The 18,328-nt window shown below is 49.7% G+C and overlaps 1 protein-coding gene across 5 annotated transcripts in view; it reads right to left on the minus strand.

The window, feature by feature from the left end:
• LOC142256469 (carnitine O-palmitoyltransferase 1, liver isoform-like) overlaps positions 1–18,328 on the minus strand; it is a 111,300-nt gene that overhangs the window by 30,492 nt on the left and 62,480 nt on the right. For all 5 annotated transcript variants that reach the window (XM_075328168.1, XM_075328171.1, XM_075328167.1 and 2 more), the window contains exons 10-17: positions 16,565–16,760; positions 16,288–16,476; positions 14,502–14,607; positions 12,924–13,040; positions 12,545–12,709; positions 4,831–4,965; positions 4,114–4,266; positions 3,912–4,025 (exon numbers count right to left, since the gene is read on the minus strand). In XM_075328168.1, the coding sequence (XP_075184283.1) occupies positions 3,912–4,025; positions 4,114–4,266; positions 4,831–4,965; positions 12,545–12,709; positions 12,924–13,040; positions 14,502–14,607; positions 16,288–16,476; positions 16,565–16,760 (1,175 nt within the window). The remainder of the gene's footprint in view (positions 1–3,911; positions 4,026–4,113; positions 4,267–4,830; positions 4,966–12,544; positions 12,710–12,923; positions 13,041–14,501; positions 14,608–16,287; positions 16,477–16,564; positions 16,761–18,328) is intronic.

Raw genomic sequence — 18,328 nt, forward strand, 5'->3', positions numbered from 1 at the left:
ATTTTGACACCTTGAGTTTTACATTTGCTGGGTCTTCCTTTCCCTTAGGGGTGCTTCACACACAGCGAGCTCGCTGCTGAGATCGCTGCTGAGTCACGCTTTTTGTGACGCAGCAGTGACCTCATTAGCGATCTCGCTGTGTGTGACACTGAGCAGCGATCTGGCCCCTGCTGCGAGATCGCTGCTCGTTACACACAGCCCTGGTTCGTTTTCTTCAAAGGCGCTCTCCCACTGTGACGCACACACACACACATCGCTGTGTGTGACAGCGAGAGAGCGACAAATGAAGCGACCAGGGAGCAGGAGCCGGCGTCTGACAGCTGAGGTAAGCTTGTAACCAAGATAAACATCGGGTAACCAAGGTGGTTACCCGATATTTACCTTAATTACCAGCCTCTGCAGCTCTCACGCTGCCTGTGCTGCCGGCTCCGGCTCTCTGCACATGTAGCTGCTGTACACATCGGGTTAATTAACCCGATGTGTACTGTAGCTAGGAGAGCAAGGAGCCAGCGCTCAGTGTGCGCGGCTCCCTGCTCCCTGCACACACAGCTAAGCAGTGTGCGCTGGTAACTAATGTAAACATCGGGTAACCATACCCGATGTTTACCTTAGTTACCAGTCTCCGCAGCTACCAGACACCGGCTCCGTGCAAGCGCAGCGTCGCTTGCACGTCGCTGCTGGCTGGGGGCTGTTCACTGGTCGCTGGTGAGATCTGCCTGTTTGACAGCTCACCAGCGACCATGTAGCGATGCAGCAGCGATCCTGACCAGGTCAGATCGCTGGTCGGATCGCTGCTGCATCGCTAAGTGTGAAGGTACCCTTACTGTTCTCAGGCCTAAATAGCTCATCTAATTTCCTCAAGTTAATTAATTAGCATACTGATAGAAGCCTCCTTAAGCCTTAAGGCCCAGTTACACACACAAGAGATACCAATGTTGTACCTTGACAAGCAGGGCCGGCTCCATGTTTTTGTGGGCCCTGGGCGAGAGTGTCTCAGTGGGCCCCATCCACACATAGGCTGTGTGCGCACTTTGCGTCGTGTCCCTGCAGAAATTTCTGCAGGGATTTGACAGCACATGTGCTTCAAATCGCTGCAGAAGTACTGCATAATGGATGCAGTGTTTCTGCCAATTTCATGCGATCTTCATAGATTGTGCTGGGGATGCAGGACACATGCATTTACGCTGCAGTGCAATACGCAGCATAAATGCATGAAATTCGACAACGTGCGCATGAGCCCTTAGACATGCACAGATACATATACATACAGGCATACGTACACATATATATATATATATATATATTAAAAGAGAAATTCACAAAAACACAAATAGACATATCTAGACACAGTCATGTACACTGACATACATAGATATAGATCATACACACACATTTTTATATATTTATCCTGTATATATATTTCTAATATAAGGAAGCCGACAACAGCCTCATTCACCTCCCGGCTTGTCTAACAGACATGGCCGTACATAGAGCACACTAACACTGCTGTATATACATCACAGGAGACATACACATTACTGGTGAGACTACATATTACTGAGGAAAGGGGTATACAGCGATGAGGGCATACAGCTCTAGAGGAGGGCAGTGACTCTGAGGTGGGGGGGACAAACATCTCTGAGGTGGGGGGAGGGGGGGGTGACATGCAGCTCTGGGGGTATACAGCTCTGGGGTGGGGGGGTGGACATACAACTCTGGGGGTATACAGCTCTGTGGTAGGGAGGCATACAGCTCTGAGGGGGTATACAGCACTGGGGTGGGGGGGGACATACAGCTCTGAGGGGTAAAGTAGTATGCAGCCCCCATATTCCTCCATATAGTGTTATGAGGCCCCCATAGTCTTCCATATAGTATTATGTAGCCCCCATATGCACTATGCAGCCCCCATATAGCACAATGCAGACCCATATAGCATTAGGCACCTTCATGTAGACTACAGCCCGCATATAGCACAATGCACACCCAGATAGCATTAGGCACCTTCATGTAGTATACAGCCTGTATATAGGACAGCCTGTATATAGAACAGTGTGCAGAGCTAGATAGCAGTAGGCACCCTCATGTAGTGTACAGCTTGTATATAGCACAGCCTGTATACAGCACAGTGCAGAGCCAGTAGCAGTAGGCACCCTCCCTCATGTAGTATACACCTTGTATATAGCACAGCAATGTATACAGCACAGTGCAGAGCCAGTAGCAGTAAGCACCCTCCCTAATGTAGTATACACCTTGTATATAGCACAGCAATGTATACAGCACAGTGCAGAGCCAGTAGCAGTAGGCACCCTCCCTCATGTAGTATACACCTTGTATATAGCACAGCAATGTATACAGCACAGTGCAGAGCCAGTAGCAGTAAGCACCCTCCCTCATGTAGTATACACCTTGTATATAGCACAGCCTGTATACAGCACAGCACAGTGCAGAACCAGTAACAGTAGGCACCCTCATGTTGCATAGTGATTAATACTCACTTCTCCTCGTTCGCCCGCTGATCCAGTCTCCTCGGCGCGTCCATTGCTGTCGCTCGCTCTGACCTCTCTGCAGGCGCGCAGTGATGACGTCACCGCGCTCTGCTGCAGAGCTGTCAGAACGCCGACAGTCACAGTGGGGAGAATGATAAGAGAGGCAGCGCCCCGCTCCGTCACTCTCATCATTGCTCTCAATTGTATGGGCACCTGCGATGCCGATACAATTGAAAGCGCGATCCTCGGCGGGGGGAGGGGGCGGTGACAGTGCGGCCACCGGGCCCCTCTGAGTAGCGGTGCGCCACTCCTGCCACCGCGAGTGGGCCCCCTCGGCAGCTCAGGGCCCCGGCATTTGACCGGGTTTGCCGGGTGCTAACGCCGGCCCTGTTGACAAGATGTCGGCTACAGGAATATGGCTTAATAGATCAGAATATATCCCCATTTCCTCCCAGCCATCTTTACAAACATGGAAACCTCTGCAGACAAGACCTTGGGTTTTTCAATCTACCACCCTGTTTCCCCAAAAATAAGCCCTAGTACGATTATCGGTGCTTTTTGAGTATGCATAAAATAGAAGCCCTACTCAAAAAATAAGCCCTACTTGCAGTTTTGTATGGAAACATCCAAGCAGCTAAAAAGTTAAAGAATACAGCAGGCCTCATCATCAATGAAAGCATACACAGCCAAAAGAAAGCAGACATCACCTCATCCTGCCACCCCCACCCAAAAAAAATAAATAAATAAATAAATAAATAATAAGAATAATATTATTATTATTATTATTATTATTAATAATAATAATAATAATTGCACTCACCAGACCCCAAACAAACAATCACAGTTGGCTAATGTCTAGTGGTGGATAGGCTCTCCCACAGAGATCTGCATCGCTGTCAGGTCCCTTGCCATTCCAGCTACATTGCACTGCAACTCTCACACACAGATCTGGTACCAGTATCACTCAGCGCGAGGGATACTACTTTTAGTTATCAGGGGGAGACAACTTCTGTAGAACCTGACAGTGATGCACATTTGTATGTGAGAGCCCATTCACTTACCAACTCTGATTGTTTGGGGTCTGGTAAGTGCGATTCTTTTAGGGGGTGTCTGCTTTATTTTGGGGGTAAACTTAGCAGTACATAGAGAATAATGGAAAACTTTTCTCAACAGTTTGTCCTAATGGTCAAGGTCTCCTGCGCACCTGTTATTAGTGAAAGCCCAGAGCTGTAAAATCAGAGGCGTAACTATAGTGGGTGGAGGAGATGCAGTCAAAGCCAGGCCCTAAATCCTAAGGGGGCACTAAAGATCTGTTTAACCCATAGTGGATCAACATCAAACGACTCCAGTGTGCCATTAAGAAGCATTTATTGTCCTTTTGTTACTTCTACTTTATTGAATACTAATATATATGAATTTACTTACAGGTCCAAAGCCGCCACCACATGAGACGTATTCTGGGTGATTGACTAAATCAAACAGCTCCACCTGCTGAATCGGCGTCTGGCTGGTGGAGAGGCGCCAGGGCTCAGAGAGGACCTAGGAGGTGATTGACATTACAAATCACTTACTGGCCTGTAAATGCAGCCACCAGACTAGTCAGCCTCCACGTGTCAGTGCTACATACCTCCTTCAGGAACGGGGAGTCCACACCAAGGTACTTAGAAACCACGTAGAGACAGAAGAGATGGCGATCGATCCCGGCTCCGGTCATCGAGTCTCTGTAGAGCAACTGGTGCTTCTCTGCGGCCGATCTAAAAAGTTTCAGCCTCTCTTCATTCTGCGGGAGAGGTGCAAAATTGAGATTGGCTGTGAGATCCATAGTGGCATGTCAAGCTGTGGTCACCATGTGCTCGAATAGGACTAAATGTCCCACGGATCACGTTACCACCACCCTGGAAAGGTTTCATATGGTCAGCTCACATGTTGCTGAAGGAGCAGATTACGGAGTTGGTGTGAATCGATTAGCTTGTCTTAGTCCATCAGTCACGTTAGTGGTCAGTCGAAGAGGCGCTCCCTGGTGTGACCCCATTAAAGCTGGTTTTAACACCATTGTGGACGTACCTAGCCCTTTTGTTGCTCCGGATTATGAATTCCTGGTTCTCCTCTTCGACAGCACGGGAAGTATCGTCAGCAAGGGAAATGTATCACTAACTTACCTTGCCCATTATAGCATTCCATACAGGTGGAAAGAAAGCTACCAAGGTATGCTGCCCCAAAGGAGGCAAAAATGGACACTCTCCTGGCCTCCATTGGATGAAAGTGGACCTATGAATACTTTTGGCTAATGCACAGGGAGGTTTCCCAGCACTTACAACGTAGATGCCATTTTTTGTATACTCACCGTTTTTGACGGCTCCATCATGGCCTTGACGAAGTTCGAGGACTCTACGGTACATGATCGTACGGTTTCTGTTCTTCCTTCTCTGAAAAGTCTCGTCATGGAAGCTTCATATGTTAGACAGAATTTTCCTTTATCCTAAAGAAAAACAAAAAAGTTGATGTATAAGTGATGAATGTATACAAAGCAAACCGGACATTAAAATGTATAGCAGTAAGCTGCCGTTAGCACTGGTGAATGTAAGCTTACTAGCCCTTTAACCCCTTCACGAATGATGACGCACAGTTACATCAAAGGTAGTGTCCCTGCCTTTGATGTGGGTCATACGCTGAGCCTGCATCTTTCCTTGCTGATCAGCCATCATCTTTCTTCAACAGCCACAGGTGGATCAGTGGACCTGCTAAATTCTGCTGTCAATCTCGGACAGCAGGATTTAACATGCACCGGAGGGGAGCGTGTCATTCCCCGCTCTCATCGGCAGCCCTGAGACATGATTGTGGGGTGCCAATGGGTTGTCATGCCTGCTGGAGGTCAGCCGAGGACCCCTGTGCCTGTCATTACAATCCTCCTGTGAACTCCAGCTGCAAGCGGCATCCTTAGGAAGTCATCATTTGTGCTGTACAGAGCGGTGCTGACGATGATGCACAAGCGATCAGACGACTGCAGTGTCAAGTCCCTAGGGGGACTAGTAAATACAGTAAATAAAAAAGTTTTAAAAAATATGGAAAAAAAGCAAAAAAAACCCAAAAACACCAAAAAACCCAAAAGTTAAAATCACCCCCCTTTTGCCCCACTGAAAGTAAAAATTAAAAAAAAAAATACTAAAAAAAAAAAAAAAAAATATTTGGTATTGCTGAATTTAGAAATGTCCGCTCTATCAACATACAAAATAAATCAAATGGGTAAATGGCGTAATGAAAAAAAAAACAAAAAAAAAAACCACCTTTAAAAATGCCAGAATTATGGCACTGCACTAAAATACAATAGGAGAAGATCAAAACATCGCATCACCCCAAAAAACATCAGCTTAGGAGGAAAAAATATAAGCCGTCACATAGACTCATATCCTGAGAAATAAAATGTTATAGGTCTCGGAAAATGCCGCCGAAAGCAAAATATTTGACAAATTCTGATTTTTTTTACACCACTCCTTTAAAAAAAAAAAATAAAAATAAAATAATAATAATAATAATAATAAAAAAAGAAGGGAATTTTGTTTACTTACCGTAAATTCCTTTTCTTCTAGCTCTAATTGGGAGACCCAGACAATTGGGTGTATAGCTTCTGCCTCCGGAGGCCACACAAAGTATTACACTTAAAAGTGTAAGGCCCCTCCCCTACTGCCTATACACCCCCCGTGGGATCACGGGCTCCTCAGTTTTAGTGCAAAAGCAAGAAGGAGGAAAGCCAATAAACTGGTTTAAGCAAATTCAATCCGAAGGAATATCGGAGAACTGAAACCATTCAACATGAACAACATGTGTATACAAAAAAACAGGGGCGGGTGCTGGGTCTCCCAATTAGAGCTAGAAGACAAGGAATTTACGGTAAGTAAACAAAATTCCCTTCTTCTTTGTCGCTCTATTGGGAGACCCAGACAATTGGGACGTCCAAAAGCAATCCCTGGGTGGGTAAAATAATACCTCGTGATAGGGCCATAAAAACGGCCCTTTTCTACAGGTGAGCAATCGCCGCCTGAAGGACTTGTCTACCTAGGCTGGCGTCCGCCGAAGCATAGGTATGCACCTGATAATGCTTGGTAAAAGTGTGCAGACTCGACCAGGTAGCCGCCTGGCACACTTGCTGAGCCGTAGCCTGGTGCCGTAATGCCCAGGACGCACCCACGGCTCTGGTAGAATGGGCCTTCAGCCCTGATGGAACCGGAAGCCCCGCAGAACGGTAGCCTTCAAGAATTGGTTCTTTGATCCACCGAGCCAGGGTGGATTTGGAAGCCTGCAACCCTTTACGCTGGCCGGCGACAAGGACAAAGAGTGCATCCGAGCGGCGCAGAGGTGCCGTGCGGGAAATGTAGATTCTGAGTGCTCTCACCAGATCCAACAAATGCAAATCCTTTTCACATTGGTGAACTGGACGAGGACACAAAGAAGGTAAGGAGATATCCTGATTGAGATGAAAGGGGGATACCACCTTAGGGAGAAACTCCGGAATCGGGCGCAGAACCACCTTGTCCTGGTGAAACACCAGGAAGGGAGATTTGCATGACAGCGCTGCTAGCTCGGACACTCTCCGAAGAGACGTGACCGCTACTAGAAAGGCCACTTTCTGTGAAAGGCGAGACAGGGAAACATCCCTCAAAGGCTCGAAAGGCGGCTTCTGGAGAGCAATTAGAACCCTGTTCAGATCCCAGGGCTCTAACGGCCGCTTGTAAGGAGGGACGATATGACAAACCCCTTGCAGGAACGTGCGTACCTGAGGAAGTCGTGCTAGGCGCTTCTGAAAAAATACAGATAGCGCAGAGACTTGTCCCTTAAGGGAGCCGAGCGACAGACCTTTTTCCAACCCGGATTGCAGGAAGGAAAGAAAGGTAGGCAAAGCAAATGGCCAGGGAGAAACTTCCTGAGCAGAGCACCAAGTTAAGAATATCTTCCACGTCCTGTGGTAGATCTTGGCAGAGGATAGTTTCCTAGCCTGTCTCATGGTGGCAATGACCTCTTGAGATAGTCCTGAAGACGCTAGGATCCAGGACTCAATGGCCACACAGTCAGGCTCAGGGCCGCAGAATTCTGATGGAAAAACGGCCCTTGAGACAGCAAGTCTGGCCGGTCTGGTATTGCCCACGGTTGTCCTACCGTGAGATGCCACAGATCCGGGTACCACGACCTCCTTGGCCAGTCTGGAGCGACGAGGATGGCGCGGCGGCAGTCGGACCTGATCTTGCGTAGCACTCTGGGCAACAGCGCCAGAGGTGGGAACACATAAGGCAGCCGGAACTGCGACCAATCTTGAACTAAGGCGTCCGCCGCCAGAGCTCTGAGATCGTGAGACCGTGCCATGAAGGCCGGGACCTTGTTGTTGTGCCGGGACGCCATTAGGTCGACGTCCGGCCTCCCCCAGCGGCGACAAATTTCCTGAAAAACGTCCGGGTGAAGAGACCATTCCCCTGCGTCCATACCCTGGCGACTGAGGAAGTCTGCTTCCCAGTTTTCTACGCCCGGGATGTGAACTGCGGATATGGTGGATGCCGTGTCTTCCACCCACGTCAGAATCCGCCGGACTTCCTGGAAGGCTTGTCGACTGCGTGTCCCTCCTTGGTGGTTGAGGTATGCCACCGCTGTGGAGTTGTCCGACTGAATTCGGATCTGCTTGCCTTCTAGCCACTGCTGGAAGGCTTGTAGGGCAAGATACACTGCTCTGATTTCCAGAACATTGACCTGAAGGGTGGACTCTTGCTGAGTCCACGTACCTTGAGCCCTGTGGTGGAGAAAAACTGCTCCCCACCCTGATAGACTCGCGTCCGTTGTGACCACCGCCCAGGATGGGGGTAGGAAAGACTTTCCTATTGACAATGAGGTGGGAAGAAGCCACCACTGAAGAGAATCCTTGGCCGCCTGAGAAAGGGAGACGTTCCTGTCCAGGGACTTCGACTTTCCGTCCCATTGGCGGAGAATGTCCCATTGTAATGGACGCAGATGAAACTGCGCGAAAGGGACTGCCTCCATTGCTGCTACCATCTTCCCCAGGAAGTGCATGAGGCGTCTCAAGGGATGCGACCCGCCCTGAAGGAGAGATTGCACCCCTGTCTGTAGTGAACGCTGTTTGTCCAGCGGAAGCATCACTATCGCTGATAGAGTATGAAACTCCATGCCAAGGTATGTTATCGATTGGGTTGGGGTCAGATTTGACTTTGAAAAGTTGATGATCCACCCGAAACTCTGGAGAGTCTCCAGCGCAACGTTCAGGCTGTGTTGGCATGCCTCTTGAGAGGGTGCCTTGACAAGTAGATCGTCCAAGTAAGGGATCACAGAGTGACCCTGAGAGTGCAGGACTGCTACTACTGCTGCCATGACCTTGGTGAAGACCCTTGGGGCTGTCGCCAGACCGAAAGGCAGGGCTACGAACTGAAGGTGTTCGTCTCCTATAACGAAGCGTAGAAAACGCTGGTGTTCTGGAGCAATCGGCACGTGGAGATAAGCATCTTTGATGTCTATTGATGCTAGGAAATCTCCTTGAGACATTGAGGCGATGACGGAGCGGAGGGATTCCATCCGGAACCGCCTGGTTTTCACATGCTTGTTGAGCAGTTTTAGGTCCAGAACAGGACGGAAAGACCCGTCCTTTTTTGGCACCACAAACAAATTGGAGTAAAAACCGTGACCTTGCTCCTGAAGAGGAACAGGGATCACCACTCCTTCTGCCTTTAAAGAGCACACCGCCTGCAGAAGAGCATTGGCTCGGCCGGGAGGCGGAGAAGTTCTGAAGAATCGAGTTGGAGGACGAGAACTGAACTCTATCCTGTACCCGTGAGACAGAATGTCTCTCACCCAACGGTCTTTGACATGTGGCAGCCAAATGTCGCCAAAGCGGGATAGCCTGCCACCGACCGAGGATGCGGAGAGAGGAGGCCGAAAGTCATGAGGAAGCCGCTTTGGTAGCGGTTCCTCCGGCTGCTTTCTTTGGGCGTGACTGGGCCCGCCAAGAATCTGAGCTCCTCTGATCCTTTTGAGTCCTTTTGGACGAGGAGAATTGGGACCTGCCCGAGCCTCGAAAGGACCGAAACCTCGACTGTCCCTTCCTCTGTTGGGGTTTATTTGGTCTGGGCTGAGGTAAGGATGAATCCTTACCCTTGGACTGTTTAATGATTTCATCCAATCTCTCACCAAACAGTCTGTCACCAGAAAAAGGCAAACTGGTTAAGCACTTCTTGGAAGCAGAATCTGCCTTCCATTCCCTTAACCACAATGCTCTGCGTAAAACCACGGAGTTGGCGGAAGCCACTGCCGTACGGCCTGTAGAGTCCAGGACAGCATTAATAGCGTAAGATGCAAATGCAGACATTTGAGAGGTTAAGGACGCTACTTGCGGAACAGATGTACGTGTGACAGTGTCAATCTGCGCCAAACCAGCTGAAATAGCTTGGAGTGCCCATACGGCTGCGAATGCTGGAGCAAACGACGCGCCGATAGCTTCATAGATGGATTTCAACCAGAGCTCCATCTGTCTGTCAGTAGCATCTTTAAGTGAAGCCCCATCTTCCACTGCAACTATGGATCTAGCCGCAAGCCTGGAGATTGGGGGATCCACCTTTGGACACTGGGTCCAGCCTTTGACCACGTCAGGGGGAAAGGGATAACGTGTATCCTTAAGACGTTTGGAGAAACGCTTATCTGGATAAGCGTGGTGTTTCTGGACTGACTCTCTAAAGTCAGAGTGGTCCAGAAAAGTACTCAATTTACGCTTAGGATACCTGAAATGGAATTTCTCCTGCTGTGAAGCTGACTCCTCCACTGGAGGAGCTGTGGGAGAAATATCCAACATTTTATTGATGGACGCTATGAGATCATTCACCATTGCGTCCCCATCAGGTGTATCCAGATTGAGAGCGGTCTCAGGATCAGAATCCTGATCAGCAACCTCTGTCTCATCAAACAGAGAGCCTTCCTGCTGGGACCCTGACCAGTGTGATGAAGTCGAGGGTCGCTCATAGCGAGCTCGCTTAGGCTGTCTGGGACTGTCGTCCGTGTCAGAGCCACCACCCCGGGATGCATGGGACCCCCCCGGAGCACGGATGTGTTCCAAAAGAGGGGAACCAGGGAGCCTTGAATCAACAGTGCCCATGGTCTGAGTTACCGGTCTGGACTGCAAAGTCTCAAGGATTTTAGACATAGTCACCGACAGTTTATCAGCAAAAACTGCAAACTCCGTCCCTGTCACCTGGACAGTGTTCACAGGTGGTTCTCCTTGGGCCACCTCTAGCAGAGGCCCCGGCTGAGCAAGTGCTACAGGGGCCGAACATTGCACACAATGGGGGTCAGTGGCACCTGCCGGTAGAACAGCCTTACATGCGGTACAAGTAGCATAGAAAGCCTGTGTCTTGGCCCCTTTGCTTTTTGCGGACGACATGCTGTTGTCTAGCAATCTAGGAGGGTATATAGCCAAGAATAGCGACCGTACAATGCAATGTATAGCATACAAGCATAAAGTACAAATGAACACTGCGGCACTAGTGGGGTGAGCCCTCGAGGGCTGCTTACCGCCCGCTGAAAAGCGGGTGTGTGACCGCCAGAATCCCGTGCCTGGGTCTCCCAGAGCTCGTGTCCCTTCTCCACTCAGACTGCAAACAGGAATGGCTGCCGGCGTCCTGTGAAGAGGGGCGGGCCGTGGGCGTGCCCCAGACAAAGTGCGGGAAACTAGCGTCCCACTGTGCCCAGTGAGGGGGGTTGGAGTATGCTAAGCAGACTCCAGCCCTCGGCGCTGACGTTCTGACCAGCGTCCCGCCCTTCCCCTGACTGGCAGGCCTGGGGGCGGGAACGAAACGGAACTAGGCCGCAAAAGCCGGGGACTCGATTTATAAGCGCGGCCGTCGTATAAGCACGGCCAGCGCGGAAGTCCCCGGCGCACCACACGTCCCAGCCGCGCCGCAGTGTAAAAAACCGCCAGCCGCGGCCGGCGCGGCAGTTCCTAATACAGAAACTCACTCAGCAAAGCTGCAGTGAGTAAAGCACCAGCGCGCCGCGCTGCTGTCCCCGGCGCACTAACACACCCAGCAATGCTGGTGTGTGTGCGCGATCTGTACGGGGACCCAGAGTACCTTAATGTAGCAGGGCCCTGTCCCTGACGATACTCAGCTCCATGTCCAGCAGATTCCCAGGGGCTGTGGACGGAGCACGGTCTCCTGTGCTTGGAGACCGATAGGATCCCACTTCACCCAGAGCCCTAAGGGGATGGGGAAGGAAAGCAGCATGTCGGCTCCAGCCTCCGTACCCGCAATGGGTACCTCAACCTTAACAAACACCGCCAACAAAAGTGGGGTGACAAGGGAGCATGCTAGGGGCCCTAGTATGGGCCCTCTTTTCTTCCATCCGACAAAGTCAGCAGCTGCTGCTGACTAAACAGTGGAGCTATGCGTGGATGTCAGCCTCCTTCGCACAAAGCATGAAAACTGAGGAGCCCGTGATCCCACGGGGGGTGTATAGGCAGTAGGGGAGGGGCCTTACACTTTTAAGTGTAATACTTTGTGTGGCCTCCGGAGGCAGTAGCTATACACCCAATTGTCTGGGTCTCCCAATAGAGCGACAAAGAAAACAACTATACATGTTTTGTATCTATGAACACGTACTGACCTGAATAATCATTCCGCCAGGTCAGTTTTATCATATACTGAACATGGTAAATAAAACTGTTCCTAAAAACAATTGTGGAATTACACTTTTTTTTGCAATTTCACCGCACTTGGAACTTTTTTCCTGTTTTCCAGTACAATATGTGGTAGACTGAATGGTTAATTCAATAGTACAATTCGTCCCACAAAAAAAAAACAATGATTGTGTCGTGAAATCAGATTGAAAGCAGTGATCAGAGTTGGTTGCGGCCCTTGTTGTGGTTTCCTGGTGCTGGCTGTATTGCACAGTTGGCACCTGCAGGGTCTGGAGTTGACAAAACTCCTGAATCTGCTCCATCCAGCCGCAAGGTGACTATTTCTTACGTACATGGAGGCGACAAGTGGTGGGATGCGATACCCGGCCGAGGAGAGCCTCACCCGGTAGTGTGCAAGCTGCAGAGCAATCTGGATGAAGGCGTCGGGGCTGGTCTTACACTTCTTTATTAAACCTTTGCCGAAGTCTTTGAAGGGGAACGTGTGGAAATCAACGTCGTCTGCTATAGTTTGGGCAACTTTAAGGGAGTCGTGGATGATTTCTTGGCACTGTTCAGGGATAAAAAGAAAAGTGTAAACAGAAATCTGAAAAAAGGCAGGCAATATAGAAATCTTGAAGGACTGAACCAATCTACTTCTAAACTCTTACGTGAAGGCGTCACTACAGCCATAGCAGCGCTACTGCGCCCAGACAGGGGCGCAGAGAGGTTTTTTTTAAATTAATCTCTATCCTATTGGGAAAGATTTATCAAAAGTGACTCACCTCATCGGAGATCTCCCATTGTAATCTCTTTGGTAATGGCACTGTGGCGTCCACTTGCCCCTTGCAGTGTCCTTCATCGTTGTACCCAAGCTGGAAGCAATCTGTGGCCAACATTGACTGGGAGGCAAAATAAGGAGGGAAGAAAGTGATAAAAGCGGCTACATTTCAAACGTTCTATGTATTTCAACATATGGCCACTAGGTGGCGCTGTTCCCTATGGAAAAATTAATGGTGTTTTCTGTGTGTCTGTAATATGGACACAACGCGGGCTCCAGATAGTCTTCACCCTGCAGGCTTCAAGGGTCAGTGTAAAGGCCCTGTCTCACACACAGATAAATCTGCGGCAGATCTGTGGTTGCAGTGAAATTGTGGACAATCAGTGCCAGGTTTGCGGCTGTGTACAATTGGAACAATATGTCCATGATTTCACTGCAACCACAGATCTGCCAAAGATTTATCTCTGTGTGTGACGGGGCCTTAAGGCTACGTGCGCACACTGCGTTTTTTTGCCGCTGCGTTTGTGCGTTTTTTGCCGCAAAAAGTTTTTACCGCGTTTTGCTGCGTTTTTGTTCACTGTGTTTTTATGCATTTTTTTTAATCAGTGAACAATGCCATTAAAGATTGTCGAAAAAGAAAAAAAAAATGATGTAATTTCCATCTTCAATATGTTCTTTATTCTAAACTATTGAATGCAGGAGAGCAGACAGCAGCTGCAGAACTACAAGGCTCAACATCCTCCATCCAGGACTGTATGCAGGAGGGAGAGGCAGGGGGAGCAGAACTACAAGGCTCAGCATACTTCTTCCACTAGTGTATGCAGGAGAGCAGACAGCAGCTGCAGAACTACAAGGCTCAGCATGTTCCATCCAGGACTGTATGCAGGAGGGTTTTTTTGCCCCCCCCCAAAAAAAATGACGTGGGCTTCGCCATATTTTTGTATGCTAGCCAGGTACAGCAGGCAGGTACGGGCTGCCCCCAACCCACAGCTGCCTATTTGTACCTGGATGGGAACAAAAAACTATAGGGAAACCTTTTTTTTTAATTACTTCATGAATTTCATGAAATAATTAAAAAAAGAAAAAATTAACAAAAATGACGTGGGCTTCGCCCAATTTTTGAGTCCAGCCTGTACAACTAGGCAGCTGGGGATTGGAATCCGCAGCACAGGCTGCCCAAACTTTCTGGGCACCCCCGCTGCGAACTGCATATGAAAATGGCGCTTTCATAGAAGCACCATCTTCTGGCGCTGTATCCAACTCTTTCAGCTGCCCTGGAGCCGGGTGGCTCGCTGGGTAATAATGGGGTTAGGGCTAGCTGTATATTATCAGCTGGCCCTAAGCTCGAAATTCATGGTGGCACGCCAATATTAGACATGGCCACCATGAATTTGTAGTAAATAAAAAAAAAAAAAAAAAGTCATGCATGGATTTTCATAGTAAAAACACCAGTCCCATAAGTTCCAAAGCCAATGCAATAACGTATAGGTCTTGCATTGTAAAATCTGGTGCTACTAGCTGGAGGACTGGGAAATGGGATTAATAATTAAGGATTCATTTTTAAACAGTCCCTTGCTCTTACCTCCCACATATGTCCAATGATGGGTGCATCTGCCCAGGAATGCTCGGCGTTCAATCCCACTTTTCCGTTTTGGAATATGATAAATGAAAATGACTTATCAAACCATCTGACGGGGTACAAAAACAGAACAAATCGTGTATGTCACTTACAGGGAACGTTTATATTGAAAATTGTAAGGATGTAAAAGTTGTCATGTTTTGCCAAGCGTAGAAACATTTTAGTACAGTGATAAACTAGCCTGAATTAGCTTAAGTCTGAGAAACATGGACAGTGCTCAGATCAAAAGACCTGGTCTGACTATAGCGTCTCCTGACACGGGACAACGGCCAGAGCGTCTCCCGACACGGGACAACGGCCAGAGCGTCTCCCGACACGGGACAACGGCCAGAGCGTCTCCCGACACGGGACAACGGCCAGAGCGTCTCCCGACACGGGACAACGGCCAGAGCGTCTCCCGACACGGGACAACGGCCAGAGCGTCTCCCGACACGGGACAACGGCCAGAGCGTCTCCCGACACGGGACAACGGCCAGAGCGTCTCCCGACACGGGACAACGGCCAGAGCGTCTACCGACACGGGACAACGGCCAGAGCGTCTACCGACACGGGACAACGGCCAGAGCGTCTACCGACACGGGACAACGGCCAGAGCGTCTACCGACACGGGACAACGGCCAGAGCGTCTACCGACACGGGACAACGGCCAGAGCGTCTCCCGACACGGGACAACGGCCAGAGCGTCTCCCGACACGGGACAACGGCCAGAGCGTCTCCCGACACGGGACAACGGCCAGAGCGTCTCCCGACACGGGACAACGGCCAGAGCGTCTCCCGACACGGGACAACGGCCAGAGCGTCTCCCGACACGGGACAACGGCCAGAGCGTCTCCCGACACGGGACAACGGCCAGAGCGTCTCCCGACACGGGACAACGGCCAGAGCGTCTCCCGACACGGGACAACGGCCAGAGCGTCTCCCGACACGGGACAACGGCCAGAGCGTCTCCCGACACGGGACAACGGCCAGAGCGTCTCCCGACACGGGACAACGGCCAGAGCGTCTCCCGACACGGGACAACGGCCAGAGCGTCTCCCGACACGGGACAACGGCCAGAGCGTCTCCCGACACGGGACAACGGCCAGAGCGTCTCCCGACACGGGACAACGGCCAGAGCGTCTCCCGACACGGGACAACGGCCAGAGCGTCTCCCGACACGGGACAACGGCCAGAGCGTCTCCCGACACGGGACAACGGCCAGAGCGTCTCCCGACACGGGACAACGGCCAGAGCGTCTCCCGACACGGGACAACGGCCAGAGCGTCTCCCGACACGGGACAACGGCCAGAGCGTCTCCCGACACGGGACAACGGCCAGAGCGTCTCCCGACACGGGACAACGGCCAGAGCGTCTCCCGACACGGGACAACGGCCAGAGCGTCTCCCGACACGGGACAACGGCCAGAGCGTCTACTGACACGGGACAACGGCCAGAGCGTCTCCTGACACGGGACAACGGCCAGAGCGTCTCCTGACACGGGACAACGGCCAGAGCGTCTCCTGACACGGTAAAACCAGTCAGTCCAAGTCTTCCAATATGAGGATGGTCCACACATGGGTGAAGTAAATCCATGCATGGCATGTGTAAATATAACCTCTGGGTATAGGTAGCCACATAAAATATTGCACATCAGTGTCCATGTAGCAACCTAAATGTAGTGCCCTAGAGAACCGGTGAGACATTTGTCCCTCTCCCCCCTCAGGATGAGATAAAGAAGTTTATTTCCCACCTGTCGTAGCATTTCCCATGTAGTAGAGATTTGGCATAAGCATCCAAAGAGTTTACTGGGTCTTCTGTGCGGAGCCCCTGCTCGCTGTCATCTAAAGTCATAAAGAAAGCGGCTTTCTCCACAAGGTCCAGAGCCTGCAAGTTCTTCCCGCTACGGAAATAAGACTTGCGAGTTTTGGCCCAAGTCGTCCTTGAAGAGAGAAGATCAAAATGAATGAACATGGAATGTGACAAATAAGATGCAAGGAGTATGTTCCTCCACAGTAAGGAGCCCTCACCTCTCTCCAGCTGTTAGAGCAGCCAGTTTCTCTTCTCCCGGCTGCGGAGGGCTTGTGTCGTCCAAAATGTTCTGGAATTGGACCTCCAGTTCCTTGGGGTTCAGCAGGCGTCCGCTATAGTAAACCCAGACCCTGAAGAAGCGCCCCTTGTGATACACCACGATGTGCTTACTGTCAGAGAAGTGCTGGATGGTATCTGGCCACGGGATAGAGGAATGATTAAAGTTTCAAAAAGCGTGCCACGATATACAAAGTCTACCCCTACAGCATAATCCTGACCTCCCTTTATTGTATGCGGTGCATTAATAGCAATTAAAAGCAAATAAGAATTCTTGTCACTAAAGGGGTTGTCCAAAATTAAGAAGTCATCCTCTGTCCACAGGTTAGCGGATGGAAGATAGCGGATGGAAGTTTACCCCGATATACAAAGTCTACCCCTACAGCACTATCCTGACCTCATTTTATTGTATGCGGTGCATTAAAAGGCAAATAAGGATTCTTGTCACAGAAGGGGGATGTCCAAAATTAAGAAGTCCTCATCTGTCTACAGGGTAGCGGATTGCTGGGGGGAGGGGGGGGGGGGTCACACAATTGGTGCTACCGGACTTTAGAGAGCGATGCAGGGAGTCTATCACCCCCAAAATGCAACTTAAACCTGTCATGTCCTCAGAAGCTATCAACCTGCAGATATAGCGTTACAATACTGCATGGCATGCAGCTACTGGGAGAAAATGAACTTTTTTTTTTCCTGGGAGCGACTGGCTTTCAGCCATGAAGGTGTGAACGGAACGGCTACAGCTGTAAGCATGGCCTGGCGCTGTCCGTCAATGTGTCGGGGCATGCGTACAGCTGCTACTCAATGTATACAGCCTCTTTGGCTGAAATTACCAAGACAATACACTTTACATTTCCGCAACAATAATTTTAATGTATTAAGATACATTTTGGAGTTTTTGTTATAGGGTGAGGCTAGTAATAAGTAATTCCGTCCACACTTAAAAATTTTTAATTTACTTATTTTTTTCCTGCGTTTTTCTATTTATTAATTTACGCATTTACTTAAAACACATTGTCCTCCCTTAACAGATCATAAAAGACTTTTGGGGACATTTTAACATTTAAATACATTTTCATATTGCCTATTTCCTCTGTAACTGAAGTTGGCAAATTAATCCCAGTTACAGGGAAAAATTAAGTCTCCAGAGTTGATCCGTTAGGATTCAATTGCTCTGCTCTCTCTCGTCATTCGATGATCATGTAGGAAGGAAGCCAATGCTTCCTTTACTGTATACACAACACTTGTTCCGAACTGCGTGTACAGCAATCGGGAAGGCAGGGATGATAATAAAGCGTCTCTGCCTTTTCTATGGGAAGTCTGGCTGTGTCTCACATCCGGCTCCCTGTAGCTACATCTGTTACAATCAAGTGGCACATGCTCTGTCTCATTATCCAATGATCATGTGGGACAGAAGAAAGAAGCCAATGCTTCCTTTACTGTATACACAACACTTGTTTAGCGCTGTATATACAGCAATCGGGAAGGCAGAGATGATAATTAACAGTCTCTGCCTTTTCTATGGGAAGTCTGGTTGTGTCTGACAGCCGGATCCCTGTTGCTGCAGCTACAAGATCTAGTGCAGCGGTTTGCTTTGTAGTGACATTTTAGAACGTCACTGCGGAGTAAAATGAGGGCCGTCCAGAATTTAAAGTCTATGGGCGGTCCTCAAGTGGTTAATGGGGACTATAAGTTATTTTATTGTCTTG

The sequence above is a fragment of the Anomaloglossus baeobatrachus genome, chromosome 11 (genome assembly GCF_048569485.1).
Source record: "Anomaloglossus baeobatrachus isolate aAnoBae1 chromosome 11, aAnoBae1.hap1, whole genome shotgun sequence".
NCBI lineage: Eukaryota > Metazoa > Chordata > Amphibia > Anura > Aromobatidae > Anomaloglossus > Anomaloglossus baeobatrachus.